Consider the following 21,055-nt stretch of genomic DNA (forward strand, 5'->3'; position numbering starts at 1 on the left):
TAGCCCCGTTCCCCCATTTACTGCTTATTTTGTGCTCAATTGTTATTGTGTGACTTGCCGGGATGGTTAGTTTGGTTCCAAAGATGTTTCAGAATGAATTAGGGCACTTAGTCCCAAGGTTGGAAGGTTAAGTTGAAAGAGTTGACCGGATGTTAATTTATGTGTAAATGACTTCGGAATGGAATTTTGATGGTTTCTATAGCTCCGTAGGGTGATTTTGGACCTAGGAGTGTGTTCAGATATTGATTTGGAGGTCCGTAGATGATTTTGGCTTGAATTGGCGAAAGTTAGAAAATGGAAGTTTGGAGAGTTGACTTTGTGGTTACAAGTCTTGGATTTTGGTTCCAGAAGTTGGAATAGGTCCGTTTTGTCATGTATGACTTATGAGCAAAATTTGAGGTTAATCGGAGTTGGTTTGGTATGTTCGGCGTTAGTTTTGAAAGTTAGAAGTTCATAAGTTCATTAGGCTTTAATCGATGTTCGATTTATGGTTTTAGCGTTGTTTGATATGATTTGACGCTTCGAGCAAGTTTTTATGATGTTTACGACTTGTTGGTATCTTTGGTTGAGGTACCAGGGGCCTCGGGTGTGATTCAGATCATGTTCGGTACATTTCAGAACTTTGAGGATTGTTGATATTGTTGTTGTTGGTTTCCTTGTACGCGATCACGAGTGAGGGTTCGTAATCGCGAAGAGTTGTTTGTCACTGATGGAATATTGTTCTATGCGATCGCGAGATGAGGTCTGCGATCGTGTAGCATTGGCAGTTAATGAATCACGAACGCGTAGGTTGAGTCGCGTCCGTGAATAAGAAAAGAGAAGGTTGGGGTTCACGCGAATTGTTCATCGCGATCGCGTGAAGAGGTTCGTGATCGCGTAGGTCTGGGAAGTCTGTGTATCACTTTCGTGCATGGGATTCCGCGTTCGCATAGATTAAATTGGGCAGTCTATGAATTTGTGCTTCACGATCGCGAAGAAGGAACACCTAGGTAGAATATATGTTTAAAAATAAGGGTTTGAGTTATATTTCACAATTTGATTTCTGGAGCTCGGATTGAGGCGATTCTTGGAGAGATTTTCAAAGGAGTGAATGGGGTAAGTGATTATAACTCGGATTTAGTTAAATTACATGAATATATCATTGTTTTAATCATTTAATTAGTACTTTAGGTTGGAAAAATTGGGAAACAATTGTAGAAACTTCATAGGCTTTAATTTGAGGATTTGAATTTCGAGTTGTGATCGGATTTGAGTAATTTTTGTATGGTTGGAATCGTAGTTGAATGGGTGTTCGGATATTTTTAATTTTGTCGAATTTCGAGATGTGAGCCCGTGGTTGACTTTTTGATTTGACTTTTATTAAAGAACTTAGCTTTTGCATCTGAAATTGATTCCTATAGCTTGAGTTGATTGTATCGAGTTGTGTGTGGCTAGATTAGAGGCGTTGAGAGGCCAATTCGCGAGGTAAAGGCTTATTGGAGTAGAGATTTGCACGGTTTGAGATAAGTAACACTTCTAAACTTGGCTCTGAGGTTATGAATTCGTAAATTACATGTTATGTGGTTGGTGTTGAGGTAACGCACATGCTAGGTGACGGGTATGTGGGCGTGCAACGTAGTAATTGTGATCCGGTCAATTTCGTGGTACTGTATAGTCATCAAACCTTATTGATATTCATGTGACCTCTACGTGTTAGTGTAATTGAGCTGCAAATTCATGTTAGAAATCATGTTAGGCTATATGCTTATCCGGTTGAGACCCACTGGGGTCATTCCTGCTGTTGAATTATTTGCTTAGATGGCAATTTTGTACTCAGTCACATCCATTATTTGCATATCATATCTCAGTCTCTGTTATTATTATTGTTGTGTTATATATCATTATTTGGGCTGATTGGCATGAGATTTGTGAGCCCGAGAGACTGGAGAGATTGACGACTGAGTTGTGGACTGAGAGTTGTGTTATGAGTGAGATTTGTGGATTGGGTTGCACATCGCAGCAGGCCTTATGGCTTATATATGGATCGGGCCACACGCCACAGTAGGCCTTTTAGGCTTTATTATTATGGGATCGGGTTGTACGTCATAGCAGGTCAGATTGAGTTATTATTAGTGCTTGGGTAGGATCCGCCTCTCTAGAGTCTGACATACCAATAGTGAGCGCAGCTACCGTACAGTGCTGAGTGACTGAGTGTAATGAGCGAAAATCGAGACAGTCAGATTGAGTAGTCTGAGAGTGTGAGTACGTGAGGTTTTCATCGTGTTGCATTACATGTGATATGCACATTGGCATGTAGATATAGAGATGTAATATTCCACATATCAATCATACTTGGCATATTTTATCTGTATTGAGCTTAGCTATAAAACCTGGAAGCATGTCTACATTCTTGTATTATGTACCAACAGATTATGAGTTTTTCTGAGATATTATTGTCATATTTCTTGTCATTTTGGTACTATTAAACTCTGTATTTAGGCTGTAATAGTTAAGCACGTCACTACTTTCAGCCCAACGTTCGTCTTGTTACTTATTGAGTACATTGGTCGGTTGTACTCATACTACACTCTGCACTTCGTGTGCAGATCCAGGTACTTCCGGGCACGGAGGTTGCTAGTGTTGTAGCTTATTCATGTCGGAGACTGTCGAGGTAGCTTCCTCGGTGTCCGTAGACCTTGACTCTCCTTCTTCATCATTTAGTTTTATTTATACTATTCTACCTTCCTAGACAGTGTTTCAGCAGTTAGACCATGTTATTGTATAAATGCTCATGTACTGAGTGATACCCGAATCTTGGGAATATATCTGTATTGAGTTACGATTTTTTCATCCAGTTATTATGAAATTTTATTTACTTCAACCTATTTCAGTATGTTTTGAATTAAAGATGCCTATATTTGTGAGTTGTTCGCTTGCCTATTATCGCGATAGGCGCCATCACGACACATGTGATTTTGGGTCGTGACATTTCTAGTTCTTATTACAAGTTTTGTAACATTATTTTTACCATGGTTTGCTATGTATTGTTCCGTGTTAGTTTTATATTCATACTTGTATAGGTTACTATGTCTAGTAGGTGTCATGACTGTTCCTCATCACTACTCCATCGAGGTTAGTCTTGATTCTTACTAGGTACCGTTGTGGTGTACTCATGCTATGCTTGCTGCATATTTTTGTGCAGATCCAGGTACCTCGGAGCGTGTTGGTCATTAGTTAGTTGATTGTAAGTTGTAGCAGAGACTTCAAGGTATACCCACCAATGCGTTTGCAGGCCTCGTAGTCACCTTCTGAAGTCTACTTTGTACTGTTATTTCTATTCCATAGCAGTTGTACCTAGAGATTTTCTATTGAACTCAGTACAGCTTATCGTTTGTACTACCGGTTTTGGGATGTTGTATATCTACTTTGGTTTGTTGGCTTTGTACAAAAATTTTAGGTTCGTCTCTAATAATAACTGAGTTAAATTTATTGATAACTCTCTATGTGCTAGGCTTATTTAGTCCTAGGCACTAAATGTCATCAGACTCCTAAGGAGGGATTTTGGGTTATGACACCCTAACTAATCATGCGTATAATTCCAAAATGATCATATGAACCCGCCAGAATCGTCAAAACACCGATCCGAGGCCGTTTACTAAAAACGTTGACCGTGGTCAACTCTAGTCATTTTCAAAGTCAATTATTACATTTTCTTCGAAAATGCACATTTAAACTTTTTGGAAGTAAATATGGACCATGCACGCAAGTGATAAATCATCAAATAGACCTGTAAAAGGTCCCAAAACACAAAAATATGGAGTTAGTACTCAAAACAACCTATCGGGTCATTACACATAAATGTTGATTGTTGAAATATTACTTTCATGGTTTCTTGTGCCATTATTTATTACTATGGAAAATTGAGACAAAGAAAAACAATGAAATGTAGTTTTTAATTCGCATCAGACTTGTCCGCTTTGGAATGAAGGAATTTTGCTTTGTTACTGGATTAAATTGTGGCCCTTTTCTAAGTGAGATCTAGTCTATGCAAGTATACCAAGATAGTTTGGATTTAGTGAAAAAGTAAAGGATATGTTAAAGGGAAAAATTAGAAGAAGGATATTTTGGTCGGTGAAAATCTTTTACAAGTTTTTAAATCACGAAAAAAGACATTTAGCCTAGTAGAGAAACAAGGTGTTGCTTCCTTATACAAGATCCACTTAGTCTTAGTAGTTATAAACGATGTTTGGCAAGTGTAAGATCACTACTTGAGATGGGTGACCAGAGCAACATTCTTTGGGTCATATCCTTAAGGTCGAGTGTGCTTTGAGTTCATACTTAATAGTTTAAGAAAGGACCTTCACAAAAATACAAAGGGTTGAAAGGAAAATGTAGAAATAAGTATCTTAAAAAAGAAGAATCCATAACCTTACACTGTAGGAGGTTTCACTATTATTTTCATTGTAAGATCTTATAATTTAATAATTATATACATTTACTTGCCTTGATAAGTATAGGCTTATCAAGCTATAAATGTGTTTGGAGCCAATTTTGGAAAGAAGTCTTTGGCTTTGGGGAATGTAATACCCCAAAATGTTTGATGGCATTCAGAAAAAGCTCTGTGGCACATGAGTTATGATTGATATGATAAGTTGATAAGTAAGATATGTATGATTTTTTTCTGATATATTATTACTAGTACTAATAAATAAGAAAATAAATAAGTTACAAATAGTAATTGTGGCATTGTCTTATAGGTGAATTGCATCTCAATAATGAAGCCACCTAGGGAAGAATCTAAAAGTAAATGGGTAAAGCATTCTAAAGAATTAGCGGAAGAGGACGACGAAACTATTGATGAGTTGGTTAGAGAGCTGGATAAAAATAGAGGCTCTTGATGGCATACATGAGCAGCAATAATAACAACAACGATAAAACTAATAGAAGGAGCTTGAACAAATATATGTTATTAATGAAGATATTTTTGAGCAAATGCAAGTGATTAATCAATAGGATTATCTTCACCAAAGTCCTAAACTAGTAAAAGATATGTGCACGTGAGACGCCTATGATAGGTTATGGTCTCAATGATTTTGGTAATCTTGGTATTGCTGTTTCTAATTTTGATAGGTTGGGTTCTAGTTTTGATGAATTATATTTTGATAGTAAATCTGATGAGGTTTTAGCACAAGTTAAGGAACTGTTAGGCATGGTTGAGAAACGTTTAAAGATACACTTGGAAAATGTTGAAAATTGATTGGACATTTTTAAAAAAATTAAATTATTTGGTAAAGATACATGATATTAAAATTTTCAGGGATATTAGACCACCAGCTATGTTTATGAGCCCTCTTGGGCAGGTGATGGACGACCAAAGAGAAAACGTAAAGTAGTTGAAATGATAAGGCAATCGTGCAAGCGTCGACGACTTGGAAAGGTGTTGTAGAAGTAGTTACTCCTCCTGTCGCATGATGATTAATTTGAAGATCAGACGGTGTTGGATGAGGACGGGCGAGAAAATTAATTACATTTACTTAGAATCTCATGTGCTTATGTTATTTTTTTGCTTTTCAAGACATAAAGACTAAGAGGGTGTTTGGCTAAGCTTATAAGCTGGTCAAACTGGCTTATAAACACCTTTTGGCTTATCTACGCGTTTGGTAAACACTCAAAGTGCTTATAAGTCAAGTGCTTATAAGCTAAAATCAGCCATAAGTCATAAGCCGGTCACCCCCAACTTATGGCTTTTCAATTTATAAGCACTTTTAGTTTGACCAACACTTTTACTAGTTTATCCTTAATAATATTTTCTAATTCACAAAATACTTTTCCCAAAATAAATTTCTTAACTTTCTCTTCATTCCATATTCGTTATTAATTCTTTTCTTTACAAAGAAATTTTTAATTTATAATCTTTTGAAAAAGATTCAAGGGTATTTTAGTTATTTTAACAAAAGAATAGCTTATCATCATTTTTTAATCAAACACATCAACTGCTTATTATCAGTTTCAGCACTTCTATCCAAACACGTAAATGCTTATTTTAAAAATCAGTTTCAGCATTTAAAAAACTTTTCAGCACTACAAGCTTATCAGCTATTTACAATCAGCTAATCCAAACGGGCTCTAATTTTCTTGTCTTTAGTCTTGGCTGCCAAGTGTTTAATTTTTGTTCGTAATACTTTTTTTTTGGTAATTAATTTTTATTACCAGTGAAAATATTTACAAGTATAACAAAACCCTATCACTATCCACCTAGGTTTGGACATGCAGCCCCGAACCTAGGAACATCAAAACTAATTAACATGAGTTCTAAGTATAGACTAGCTAAGGATAAAAATTTAAATCTTGAAATCTTTTAGCTAGACTAGGACTCAAGCTTTCTTGACAATGGACCTCTTGGATTATCATTTTAACTAGCTCCTCACTTCTCCTCTGCTGCCTGCAAAAAGTTCTCCAATTCCTTTCTTGCCATATATGGTATACAGTGTAAGTTAGAAGCATTCTGTATATTGCTGCTGATGGTTGTTTACCTGCTGCATGTTTTGTAGCCCATTTTGGCTCTTCATTCTACCCAGTTACATCTCTTTTGACTCCAATCCAGTATAATAGTTTCCTCCAAACTGTTGCTGAGTAGGTGCATTTGAAGAAACGATGATCGTGGTCCTCTGTACCTCCTTCACACAACAAACATGATGGATTGGCTAATATCCCCCAAGTGATAAGCATGTCTCGTGTGTATAATCTGCCCAAGATTGCTAGATAAAAGATAAAAATCTATTTAGGACTGCTGGTGTTATTTCATAATAGTCTCCTCCATTCAACTTTAGGGAACTCTCCTCTAAGCTTATTATACATGTCTCTGATGGAGTAGCCCCTCACATTCATCACCTCCTCCACTCCTATATTTGCTTCATTTAGATAATTTGCAGCTCCTAATATTTTGCGAGTGAGCCAAGAAGCTTGTTTCACATTTATATTACATATCACATGCTGTTTTATATAGTATGTATGCATCCACTATATTCATAGGTGATCCTTCTTCTTACACAAATTCCATAGTTGCTTAAGGATTGCAGCTCTGTTCCACGTGAGGATGTCAGTGATGTTCAAACCACATGTAGACTTTGGCCAGCACAATTGTTTCCAGGCCACTAATGCTTTATTACTCCCATCTGCTTCACCTGTCCAGAGAAACCTCTAACAAATGGTCACAATCTTTAAAATAATCTTCTTTGTTAAAGGAAAGATTTGTGACCAAAAGGATTGCATGGCAATCCGAGCACTTTTGATCAATTGTAACCTTCCTGCATAAGATAGAAACTTTGATGTCCAATGCTTAACTCTTGTGAGCATCTTATCCAGTAGGGGCTGGCACTGAGCTACAGATAATCTTTTTGTACTTAATGGAACCCCCAAGTATCTGAATGGTAGTGTGCCTGTGGAGAAGCCTAGGCACTGGTTAATCTGTTGCTGAACATCCATTAATACCCCTCCAAAATAGATACAACTTTTGTCTTGGTTTGCAATCAGTCCTAAGGAGCTGGAAAAGTGCTGAAAACACTCATAGAGAAGTTGAATAGACACCACATCACCTCTGCAAAACAACAATAAATCATGTGCAAAGCTGAGTTGCACTATGTTCAGCTTCTCACATCGGGGATGATAGTTAAAGTCAGGCATGTCCTTCAAAGTCTTTAAGATTATGGTCAAGTATTCCATGGACATGACAAAAAGATATGGCGACAGTGGATCCCCTTGTCTGACTCCGCTTTTGGCATCGAAGGGAGCTGTTGGCTTGCTATTTATAACAATAGAATAGGATACTGTAGTGACACATGTCATGATCCATGATAGGAATATTTCTGGGATATTCAGTTATGTGAGAACCTGCTCAAGAAACCCCCACTCTAAAAAATCATACACTTTCTGCATATCAATCTTGACCATACACCTGTGTGAAATTCCTTTCCTTCCGTATCCTTTTACAAGCTCATACCCTAGTAGGATATTATCATTCAGTACTCTTCCTAGTACAAATATTGCTTGGCTCATGTCTATTAAGGAGTCCATCACTGGTTGCAGCCGGCTTGTGATTATCTTTGAGATAATTTTGTATATAATAATGCAACATGAAAATAGTCGATACTTCTTGATGGAAGATGGATTCTTTACTTTGGGAATCAGTGTGATTGAGGTACTATTTATTGGCTTGTACATGGAACCCTCATTAAAGAATTTCAGTACATCCTTTGTAACATCCTCTCCAATTAAGTGCCATGCCTTTTTGTAGAAGTAGGCATTAAATCCATCCCCTCCTGGAGCCTTAGCATCTCCTATTCCCTATAATGCTTGCACCACATCAACTTTAGTGAAAGGGGAGATGAGTTGTAATTGTTGGAATCTTGTAAGTCCTGAACCTTTTCTCATTATACTAGGATTAATAGCAGGCATGCTATTATCTGACTTTCTTAGTAATCTTTTGTAGAAACCTACTACTTCATGCTCAATGCCTTATGTTGTTTTGATCAAGCTTTCATCATCAATTGTAAGCATTTTTATCTGGTTATGTCAAATTCTTCCTTTCATACCAGCAAAGAAGAAAGTTGTGTTAGAATCACCCAACTTAAGCCATTGCACTCTTGATCTTTGTTTGCATATGCTTTCCTCTACCATGCTCCACTTTTCCAACTGTTGTTTAGTGATCTTTTCTGTCTCAAACATATCAGCAAGTGTTATAGTGTTTCTCATCTGAACTTGTGTGCTAGCTAGTGTTTCCCTTAGTTGTTGAACCTTATTGGTTGTATTTGTAAACTCCTTCATGTTGAGCCTTTTAAGGGCAGGCTTCACATTTTTTAAGTTTTGCCAAATGCTTCTTATGCTTCCTTTCTTGTTATCCCAACTTTCCTATACTATATTTCCAAATTCTAGATGATCAGCTAAACAATTGAAAAATTTGAAAGGTTTCCCCCTACTATCCATTATTATTTCTAGTTCTATACATAGTAGAGAATGGTCTAAAAAATGAGGATCCAATCACATTAACTTGTATTGGTGGCATATTCAACATCCACTGTGCGTTAACAATAGCCCTGTCTATTCTACTGTATACATGGCTATTTGTCCATGTATATGTCCTTCCCACAGTTGCAAGTTTATTCAATCTTCAGTCTTCCATCAGAGCCCTGAAATCCTTAATTTCATTTTCCTGCATTGCTGTACCATTTACCCTGTCCTCTATATTCAGTATTGCATTAACATCACCCATGATTAGCCAGGAGCTAGTTGTCTGTGAGTCTAAATCCCTTAGTGCATCCCACAGAGCACATCTATGAGCAATTATATGTAGTCTCTAGATAGCAGTAAAAACAAAATGGCTGCTAGAATTAACACTATAAACTATCCCATGTATGTATTGTGTATGATTCTGTAGCATGTTAAACTGAATGTTATTTGGATCCCAAATGATCCATATCCTTCCTCTGTCACTAGAAGTATCATTGGAGCACCAGCTCCACCCAGCTGCATATTTATTAATAACTTCCTTTGCCTTATTGTCTTGAACTCTATGTTCTACTATTGCTATAATACTAATCTTATTAATCTTCAAAAATAATTTCATCTCCTTTTGCTTATATACCTTATTGAAACCCCTCACATTCCATGTAGCTATCTTCATGTAGAGTTAGGATGGGTTAGGCCGTTTCCTACATCTGCTCCTGTGCTACCTTGAGGATCATCATCATCAGTCCATTTTGTGCTTTCCTTCTGTATTTCCACTCTTAATGGAGAGAATTCATTAGTAGTGGTGATAATTTGTTGAGCTGGGCTTGCTTGTCCTCCCATTCCTTTTGCTTTTTGCCAGGCTTGTTAATCACCATCTGCTATCTGTGGTTCACTCTACTGCACTTGAGTTGTCTGCTTACCTGTGTCCTTTCCAGCTTGTTTAATTGGTCCTATTGCAACCCATTGAACTGCTGGTTTTATGTTCCTTGCCTGCTGCATATTTGTACCTATATTGTGACTTTTATCCTGTTGTTTTGTTACTTCTGCCCTTTGTTGCTGCTACTCTCCCTTTTAGAATTTTTTATGTGTCCCAGCTATGTCTTGTACTCCATCACAATCATGCCCAACCATAAGACATTTCTTGCAATATTGTGGCACCCAGTCATATTCCACCATCTGTTTAAATTCCTTCCCCAATGAGTCTTGTACAATGATGCTCTTTGGTAGGTCTTTAGTTATATCCATTTCAATGAGGACTCTAGTATAAGAGATCCTTGCTGTACTAGTTGTGCATTCATCAGCATATATAGGGCTTCCCAAACCACTTGCAATTCGACTAAGAGTCAACCTCCCCCAACAATTCAGAGGCAAATTTGGGAAGCTGACCCATAATGGTATAGTCTTTAGGACTTCATCATAGAAATTAAAATCTGCTGACCATGACTTCAGTATTATCGGCTTTGTTCCCATAGTGTGTGGCCCTGAGTACAACACCTCATTTTTATCTTCCATGTTATTAAATAGTATAACAAAATACCCTTCATTATGATAATAAATATTTTAGCTTAGCAGCGAAGTTCCATTGTGAGGTTATAAACCACTCCATGGCTCCTATTGATGGTGAATCCCCAATAACATACAGTATAACTTGAGAAAACTTGGGCAAATTTATTTACTACTAACAGGATAGCTGCAAGGGGAATGGATCTAGTATTCATACCTCCTATGATTCAAGATGGAGTCAGAAAAGTGCAATAACAATAGGAGGAGATGGAAGCTGAAAATGCGAAGTGGCAGAAGGCTGTTATAATTGCACTTTCCTGACTCCATCTTGAATCATAGGAGGTATGAATACTAAATCCATTCCCCTTACAGCCATCCTGTTACTAGTAAACAAATTTGCCCAAGTTCGTAATACTTATTGCGCAAAGATTGCATATAATAGGAATGAGATATGTTGTGTTTGAATTCAATTTAATTTTTATACTTTTTCTTAGATGTGAGTTTTGATCCAGCCAATTATTGTCAAATATTTAAATCATCAGATTTTATTCAATAACTTTTTTGTGACAATGTATAGTATTGTTGCCTTACTGCTGAAAATTATATATGTTAAGTTTATGATAATTTCTTATTTTTATATAACTAATCTCTCATGTTTCGTTCTAAAATCTCTTTTGTAAAGTTCATTAATCTCTTGCAGTTTATAATCTCATGTGTGAGATCTAACATATGATTATAAGAGATTTAGTGTCACGACCCGAAATCTCAAATATCGTGATGGCGCCTATCATGACACTAGACAAGCCGACAACTCACACATACCGACATATTGAAATTTAAAATATATGAAAATAAGCTTAAGTAAGTAAAAGTCTCATAAAAATTGAATGAAAACGTCACAGCTCAATATAGAATTTTTTCAAAACTCGCGTGTCATTGAGTACATGAGAATCTATACAAATACATTGTCTGATACACTATCTAAGAAAGTAGAATTGAATAAGTAAAATTGAGGGATATGGGAGGAGAGTCAAGGTCTGCGGACGCCCAGGCAGCTACCTCAATCTCCGAATGGCTGAAAAATCTGAGATCAACAATCACCTTTCCCGGAAATACCTGGATCTGCACACCAAGTGCAGGCGGTAGTGTGAGTACAACAAACTCGATAAGTAACAAGTCTAACATTTGGACTGAAAGCAGTGACGAGTCCGAACAATACGGTTCAAACACATAATTATACAGTACAGAAAATTTACAGAACATATGATAGTAATATCTCAGAGAAACTCATAATTTGCAGGTACAGGTACATGAATGTATCTTCCAGGTTTAACAATTAAACTCAGAACAGATAAAATGTCAAGTCTGAATGATATGAGGAATATGACCTCTCTATATCTACATGCTAATATACATATCGTATGTGATGCAACACAATGAAAGCATCACGTACTCACATTCTCGGAGTACTCAACCTGGCTGTCTCGATTATCACTCATCACACTCAATCTCTCAGCACTGTTCAGGGCAGATCCAACCCAAGGCAGATCCATCCTGAATCAAATATCATAAATTAATAGCAACCGCACTTACCGTGGGTGTGCAGCCTCCGGAAGGGCAGATCCAGCCCAAGCGCTATAATAAGCCAAAACCTGGCATGGATCAATAAAGCCTGGTGTGGCATATATCCTGATCCCATAAATATCACTCACAAACATTCCCTCGGCCTCACTCAGTCATCAATCTCTCCAGTCTCTCGAGCTCACAACACTTATGCTAAGCAACCCAAATCAATGATACACGATGTGACAATATACGATAGCAGAGACTGAGATATAATATGCAATGATGAATGCGACTAAGTACATAATTGCAATTAAGAAAATAACTCAACAGCAAGGAACGACCACTGCGGGTCCCAATAGTACCAATACATAGCCTAAACATGATTTCTAGCATAAATCACAGCTCAAGTGCTCTAACACATAGAGTACAGTAATAATATTCAGATAAGATAGCTACACAGTCCTATGCAATCGACTAAATCACAATTTCTACAGTGCATGCCCACACGCCCGTCACCTAGCATGCGATTCACTCAACACCAATCATATAGCACGTAATTTTAGGGATTTATACCCTCAGAACCAAGTTTAGAAGTGTTACTTACTTCAAACCGTGCAAATCTCTACTCAAACAAGCCATTGCCTCACGAATCGGCCTCCAAATGCCTCGAATCTTGCCACAAACAATTCGATATAATCAACTCGAGCTATAGGAATCAATTCCATATGAAAATGCTAAGTTGTTAATCAAAAGGCAAAAGGTCAACTCAAAAGTCAACCACATGCCCATCTCTCAGAATACAATAAAGGTTACAAAATATGAAAGCCCATTCAACCACGAGTCCAACCATACCAAATTTACCAAATTCCGACACCAAATCGTCACTCAAATCCTCAAATTTATCTCTACAATCCCTATCCTAAAACACCCAAAATTCAACCTCAAAAACACACAAACTAGGTGGGAAATTCAATGGGGAAACACTATTATTGAATAACAACTATCACAAGTGACTGACCTCAAGAAACACCTCAAACTCCCTCTCAAAAATCACATTAGCCCGAGCTTGAAATGTCCAAACTGATAAAAACTCACGAAACCCTCGAGGTTTAAACTCCGCCCAGGCATTTCCGCACCTGCGGAGCCTGGGCTCGCACTTGCGCATCCGCTTTTGCGGAGAAATCTGCGCTTCTATGAAACTCACTTAACAAGCGACCTCTCGCACCTGCGGTCCCAGCCTCGCACCTGCGGGACCGCATCTGCGAACCTCCCTTCGCTTCTGCGACTCCCCTACTGCCTGTCCAAATCCGCTTCTGCGGTCGACCTCACACAGATGCGCATCCGCATATGAGGAACCTCTTCCGTGCATGCGACTCCTAGAGACCTTCCTCCTCTTCGCATCTACACAAGCTTAGCCGCTTCTACGGCTCAGTACCTATGGCCAATCCCACCGCAGGTGCGATGACACCAGACCTATAGAACCATCATAACACTTAAGCCACTTTTCGATCCGTTAACCATTTGAAATCAATCCGTGGCTCCGGGGACCTCAACCAAACATACCAACAAGTCCTAAAACACGATACGAACTTAGTTGAGGCCTCAAATCACATCAAACAACATTAAAAACATTAATCGCACCTCAATTCAAGCCCAACGAAAACTAAGAAATTACAACTTCTACAATGGATGCCAAAACATATCAAATCACGTCCGATTGACCTCAGATTTTGCACACCAGTCATAAAAGACACAACAGACTTATTCCAACTCCCGAAACCAAAATCCGAGCCCAGTAACCACAAAGTCAACTCTCGATCAAACTTCTCAATTTTCAAAATTTCTAATTTTCCAACTTTTGCCATTTCAGGCCTAAATCAACTACGGACCTCCATATTACTATCCAAGCACACTCCTATGTCTAAACTCACCCAACAGATCTATCAGAACTATTAAAACTCTATTCCATAGCCATTTACACATAAGTCAACATCCGATCAACCTTTTCAACTTAAGCTTCCAACCTTGAGACTAAGTGTCTCGACTCATTCTGAAACATCCCCGGAATAAAACAAACTACCCCGACAAGTCACATGACGACAATTGAGCATAAAATAAGTAGTAAATGGGGGAACGGGGCTACAACACTCAAAACGATCGACTGAGTCGTCACATCCTCCCCCTCTTAATCAAACGTTTGTCCTCGAACGGGTCTAGAATCATACCTGTAGTCTCAAATAGGCATGGATATATACTCCGCATCTCCCGCTCGGTCTCCCAAGTTGCCTCCTCGACTGGCTGACCTCTCCACTGCACCTTCACTGAAGCTATGTTCTTTGACCTCAACTTTCAAACCTGCCGATCCAAAATGGCCACCAACTCCACATCATAAGTCAAATCACCATCCAACTGAACCGTGCTGAAGTCCAAAACATGAGACAGATCGCCGACATACTTCCGAAGCATCGAAACATGCAACACTGGACGAACACTCGACAAACTAGGCGGCAATGCAAGCTTGTAAGCTACCTCTCCAATCCTCTGAAGCACCTCAAAAGGCCCAATATATCGTGGGCTCAACTTGCCCTTCTTCCCGAACCTCATAACACCCTTAATGGGTGAAACCTTGAGCAGTACCTTCTCCCCAACCATGTAAGCAACATCATGAACCTTCAAATCGGCGTAACTCTTCTGTCTAGACTGCGTTGTGCGAAGCCGATCATGAATCAACTTAACCTTATCCAAAGTATCCTGAACCAAGTCACTACCCAATAACCTAGCCTCCCCCGGCTCAAACCATCCCACCGGAGACCGACACCGTCTCCCATACTAAGTCACATACGGAGCCATATGAATGCTCGATTGGTAGATGTGTTTGTAGGCAAACTCTACAAGCGGAAGAAAGTGATCCCAAGAACCCACGAAACCTATGACATAAGCGTGTAGCATATCCTCCAATATCTGAATAGTGCGCTCGGACTGTCCATCTATCTAAGGGTAAAATATTGTACTTAACTCAACCTGTGTGCCTAACTCTCGCTGCACTGCTCTCCAAAACTATGATGTAAATTGCGTGCCCCGGTCTGAAATGATGGACACCGGCACACCGCGAAGGCGAATAATCTTGCGGATTTAGATCTCAGCCAAACACTCCAAAGAATAAGTAGTCCCAACTGAAATGAAATGCACGGACTTGGTCAATCGATCCACAATCATCCAAATAGAATCAAACTTCCTCGAAGTCCGTGGAAGCCCAACTACAAAATCCATGGTGATACACTCCCATTTCCAATCTGGAATCTCAAGCTTCTGAAGAATTTCGCCCAGTCTCTGATGCTCATACTTTACCTGCTGACAATTTAGGCACCGAGCTACAAACCCCACTATATCCTTCTTCATCCTCCTCCACTAATAGTGCTGCTTCAAGTCCTGTTACATCTTCACGGCACTCGAATGAATAGAATACCACGAATTGTGGGCCTCCTCAAAAATCAACTCACATAGCCCATCTACATTAGGCACACAAATCCGACCCTGCATCATCAACACCCCATCATCCCCAATAGTAACATCCTTGGCATCACTGTGCTGAACTGTGTCCTTAAGGACAAGCAAATGAGGATCATCATTCTAGCGCTTGCTGATGCAATCATATAAGGAAGACCGAGAAACCACACAAGTTAGAACCCGACTGGGCTCCGAAATATTTAATCTCATGAACTGGTTGTCCAAGGCCTGAACATTAGCTGCAAGCGATCTCTCACCAACATGAATAAATGCAAGGCTACCCATACTCACCGCCTTTCTACTCAAGGCAGCGGCCACCACATTGGCCTTCTTGGGATGATACAGAATGGTGATATCATAGTTCTTTAGAAGCTCCAACCATCTCCTTGCCTCAAATTTAGATATTTTTGTTTGAACAAATGTGGAGACTCCGATGATCTGTAAATACCTCACAAGACACACCATAGAGATAATGCCTCAAAATCTTCAATGTATGAACGATGGCTGCATACTCCAAATCATGAACATGGTAGTTCTTCTCACGGGGCTTTAACTGACGCAAAGCATAAGAAATCACTCTACCCTCCTACATCAAGACACACCCGATACCGATCCGAGAAGCATCACAATATACTGTATAAGAGCCTGACGCTGAAGGCAAAACTAGAACTGGAGATGTGGTCAATGCAGTCTTGAGCTTCTGAAATATCTCCTCATGCTCATAAGGCCACATGAATGGAACACCCTTCCAGGTCAATTTGGTCAAAAGCGCTGCAATGGACGAGAAACCCTCCACGAAGCGTCGATAATATCCGGTCAAATCGAGGAAACTCCGAATCTCAGTAGCTGAAGACGGTGTGGGACAACTCTGAACCGCCTCTATCTTCTTTGGATCCACCATAATCCCCTCACTATACACCATGTGCCCCAAGAACGCCACTGAACTAAGCCAAAACTTAGACATCAAAGCTCCAACTAGCTCGAATTAGCTCCGCAATATCTACATCACTCAGAATCACTCCTACAAGGCATAAAACCACAACAAGTGCAAAACACTATCAATTACAGCACTAACAAAAGTAAAATGTAGTGAATTAGGGTGCAATAAGACACTACAATACGCAATTATAACCTACCATCAATACCCCACACTTAAACCATTGCTCCTCCTCGACCAATCAAATTACACTTCAAATAAACACGACCTTTTCCAACAAATCTCATAACTCATCACACTAAGAATATTTAAAACAAATTAAGCACAACACTGTAACATCCTCGCCTCAAGATTTGACTTAAAAGCACCACACATTATTTGAAACCTACTCACTTACTCTAACACAGAGGTCAAAGACATTAACTTTCTTCCATGAATCAAGTGCCCTCACACAATAATAGAGAGTAGTTCGACATACAATAAAATTTAAGAACAATCGGGAACTTAAGATAGAAAAAATTCACTCACTCTCTGGAACAACATTCATATTCCACAAAAGACGTATCATAGGCTTGCCCGTAGTGCACTACTCGACTAATTGAGCTCATTCAGTCAAGGATCATGTATGACTTTCATTTGGTTGTAATGTAGGCTGCGGGATGGGTATGATACATTTAGATATAAGAGTGACTAAACCTCCCTAAGAACTTTTAATACAAATAATTAAAACCTCCCTAAGAACTTTTAATACAAATAATTAACCATTCAAAACCCCACACTTATGTCAAACCATAACTCATCATTCACATCAATATACATTAACTCCCTACTTCCTTCAGCACAATTACATCAAGTTACCACTATCAAGGAACAATTTTCACACTCATTCAGTTATTTTTTTCCCTTTCTTTTTCAATTCATGTGGCTCTTACTTTTTCAAAATAGTGCACCTTTCTCCTTATTTCATTAGTTCCACTCAAAAGCCAAACCAACCACCCCACACTTCAACTTTTACAAAGTTCATAATAGTTTCAAGTGCTCATGAGAGGTAAACGGTTCAAATAAATGGTCAATTCATACAAATGGGTAAGGCTTGTAATGTGGTTTCCAAAGAAATGATTAAAGGCTCAACAAGATTAACTAAGATACATAACAATTAGGTGGGTAAAAGCATATAACTGGCTCAACAAAGAAATGCCTATATCACTTCAAAGACTGAATAAAACTACTATTTCGCTTTGCAAGCACATGGGGCAAGTTCTAGACATCAAATGCAATGCACAAAATAATACAAAACCTCACACACACATCGCACATAACTCACTCAGGATTGGACTCATCAAGACACTCTAGACAAAGCAGTTAAGGAAAGTTAAGATCATGCAATTTAAGGTACTTGTACAAGAGTCAAAAATTGAGCCTAAGCGTCACAACTTAAGCACTCACTATTCTCAAGGCATCATAAATTCAAGAGATATTTCTTTCAATCTAAACCATAGCACAAGGTTTCCTACTCCTAACAAAAATAAAAACTAACTACACCAGGTTCAAACAAAACCCTTGGAAAAGAACCGCGGCACAAAGAAATACCAAGAGGGATTTGTTACACTACCTAACAAAAGAAAATCTTTTTGTTTTTTTCTTTCGACTTTAATCCCTTAATAAACCTGTCGAACGATATCCATCGTAGGGAAATATCAAAAAATTTAAAATTTTTATGTTTTTTCCAAATTGTTTTTTTCTATCTACTAAAACTAACAAAAAAAACTAATATACATACATACAACATATCCTCCACCCCACACTTTAAGTTGTGGCATGTCCCCATGACACATAATTAAAAAGTATAAGGTAGATGAAACTTCCCTGAACATCTAGTCGGGGTCTAAGTCGAAGTCGGGCTCCGTTCCTCGCGCCCGAACTAATGCACACATCCATGAAGACAGTTTCTTCTCAGCCTTTTAGGGGTACACCCCACACTTATCTTTTTCTCTTAGTGTATCCTTCTCTTTCGAGCCCTTCACTTTCCACTTAACACTTGTAGCTAGTTTTTCTTTTTGCACCCCCATTTCTACATCCATCTTTAAAGTCACAGTCTCCTCACCCACTCTAAGCATGAGTTTTCTCTCATGTATATCTAATATCGCTCTACCCATTTCTAAGAATGGTCTTACTAGGATGACGGGGACCTCCTTGTTCTCCTCCATATTCACCACTATAAAATCTACAGTATGAACTTATCCACCCGAACTAACACATCTTCCACTATCCCCTTGGGTATTAGAGTCGTTTGGTCTGCCAGCTGCAATGATATTGGTGTAGACCTTATCTCTCCGATCTCCTCCTCCAGTTTACTATAAATAGATAGAGGTATTAAGTTAATTGAGGCACCCGAATCACATAAAGTCTTATTAAAATTTATAGTTCCTAATGAGCAAGGCATGGTAAAACTCCCTGGATATCCACACTTTTGTGGGATTTTATTTTGCAATATCGCGCTGCAATGCTCTGTGAGCTTCACCACTGAGGTTTCCTCCATTTTCCTATTCTTTGTAAGGATTTCCTTCAAGATTTTGGCATAAGCAGGCATTTGTGAGAGCACTTCTGTAAATGGAAAATTTAAATGAACCTGTTTCAGCACATCCAGAAATCTGACAAACTGCTTGTCCAGCTTTTCTCTACTTTTCTTTTGAGGGAAGGGTAAAACAGGCATATAATGGCTCTCCTCGGGTTCCTCCCATCTTGATTTTTCTTCATTCTTATTTTTCTCAGTTTTCATCGGGCCTTTCTTCTTATTGTCATCATCAATTTTCAGCTGCCGCCCCCTTTTTTTACAAGTATCACATCTTTCTGGATCGGGGTGGGATCTTTCAACCCTTGCCCACTTCTCAAGATCACAATATTCACCGTTTCTTTGGGATTCTTTTATGTATCAGCGAGGATAGTGCCTGGAATCCTCTCAGATAATATTGTTGCAATCTGTCCCACTTGCTTCTCCAAATTGGGAATTGTTGCCCCTTGTATTTCAAATCTTTCATCAGTTTTCACAATGTAGGCCTTCATAAGATCTTCTAAACCCACTTGATTGGCCTGTTCAGACTGAAATCGCTGCCTCGACTTATTCATAAAACCATTAGCTCCTTGTCCTTGAAATCTGGGGTTGTTACGCATTTGCAGCTCCATAAAAAACCAGGGTACTTCTGTCCCATTGCATTAAAAGTAGAGTTCCCCATAACATTCACTTCCTCAGTTGAGGCTTGACACCCATGAGTACGGTGTCCTCTTCCACATATATCATAAGCTGCGTGAGGCTCATTTTGTATAGAGGCTAAGGTCAACTTCCGTATTTCTTTTGTCATAGAATCAAGTTGTACCGGAACAGATGTACTAGCGTTAACCTGGTGAACACCAGTCGATCTTCTTCTTTCGGCACTCTCAGAGGACCACTAATTTGCATCTTCAGATGACTCATCAAGAATAGAACCTATCTCCTCTGGAGTCTTCGTCATCAACGGGCCTCCAGCTGTACTGCTCAATGTTCTACGCGAGGTCGGTGTCAATCTATCTCAAAAGTCCTGGAGTTACATCTAGAGTTCAATTTCGCTATGTTGACACTTTCTAACAATCTTCTTAAACCTCTCCCATGCTTCAAAAATAGTTTTCGTATATTTTTGGCATAAGTTATAGATTTCTCTTCTAAATTTGCCCGTTTTAGCTTAGGAGAAATATTTAACAAGGAATTTTCTGGTCATCTCCTCCCAAGCTCTAATTAATCGCGTGGGCAAGCTTTGAAGCCACTGTTTTGCATCATCTTTAAGAGAAAAGGGGAATACCCTTAAATACACTGCATCTTGTGACACACCATTATATTGAAAGGTGTTCATAATCTCCTCGAAATCCATTAGATGTGTGTTTGGATCTTCGTTTGGCTTCCCTTTGAAGACACAACAATTCAGAAGGGTTTGAAGCAACACTTGTTTCAACTCGAAATTATTTGCTGCAATTGGAGGTGGTCTAACACTTGATAAACCTTGATTGTAGACCGGTCTAGCATAATCACCAAGTGGTCTCCCATGCCCGGGAGATATATTTCCGAACTAATCTGCAGCCAACGGTTGATTTTGAGCAATTCTCCGACCCCTCTTTTGTTCATAGATAATCTGTGCATCTCTAATAGCCACTTCCTCAGCATCCTGTGCAACTTGTTCTCATTGTTGGGCTACTTCTTTCGCATCCAAATCTATATTATCCTCACCGTTTCTAGCCATAAGTTCTTTGGTTGAGGATTGCCCAACCTTTTCTGATGTCTCGGTGAGATTTCTTTCCTCCTCAACTGTCGCAGTTGTTTTTTAATTTCTGGCTCATATGGTAGCACTTCCTTCGTATAAGTTCGAGTCACGCACCAATCATAACCTGTAACCTACACATAGTCAAAGAACACCAACCGTAAAAAGAGAAAAATAAAATTAAATTAAAAAAAAATTCCTGAATGAGCACTACAAACTATTTCAAACACTATTGATTGCCAATCCTCAACAACGATGCCAAAATTTGATG

General features: G+C 38.8%; 1 protein-coding gene and 1 non-coding gene across 2 annotated transcripts; one reads left to right on the forward strand and one right to left on the reverse strand.

Annotated features, from left to right (window-relative positions):
* Positions 1-10,056: 10,056 nt before the first annotated feature.
* On the reverse strand, positions 10,057-10,497 carry LOC142169034 (uncharacterized). Its single transcript, XM_075230222.1, has one exon. It carries the CDS (start codon positions 10,495-10,497, stop codon positions 10,057-10,059), a length of 441 nt encoding a protein of 146 aa, XP_075086323.1.
* A 9,598-nt stretch (positions 10,498-20,095) lies between these two features.
* Positions 20,096-20,202, forward strand: LOC142169316 (small nucleolar RNA R71). Its single transcript, XR_012699024.1, has one exon. It is a non-coding gene; the product is annotated as a small nucleolar RNA R71 (small nucleolar RNA).
* The last annotated feature ends 853 nt before the right edge of the window (positions 20,203-21,055 follow it).

The sequence above is a fragment of the Nicotiana tabacum genome, chromosome 14 (genome assembly GCF_000715075.1).
Source record: "Nicotiana tabacum cultivar K326 chromosome 14, ASM71507v2, whole genome shotgun sequence".
Classification (NCBI taxonomy): domain Eukaryota; kingdom Viridiplantae; phylum Streptophyta; class Magnoliopsida; order Solanales; family Solanaceae; genus Nicotiana; species Nicotiana tabacum.

Bases quoted from the DNA above. Each gene is read 5' to 3' on its own strand.
- LOC142169034 (XM_075230222.1), bottom strand. From the start codon at position 10,497: ATGGAAGATAAAAATGAGGTGTTGTACTCAGGGCCACACACTATGGGA.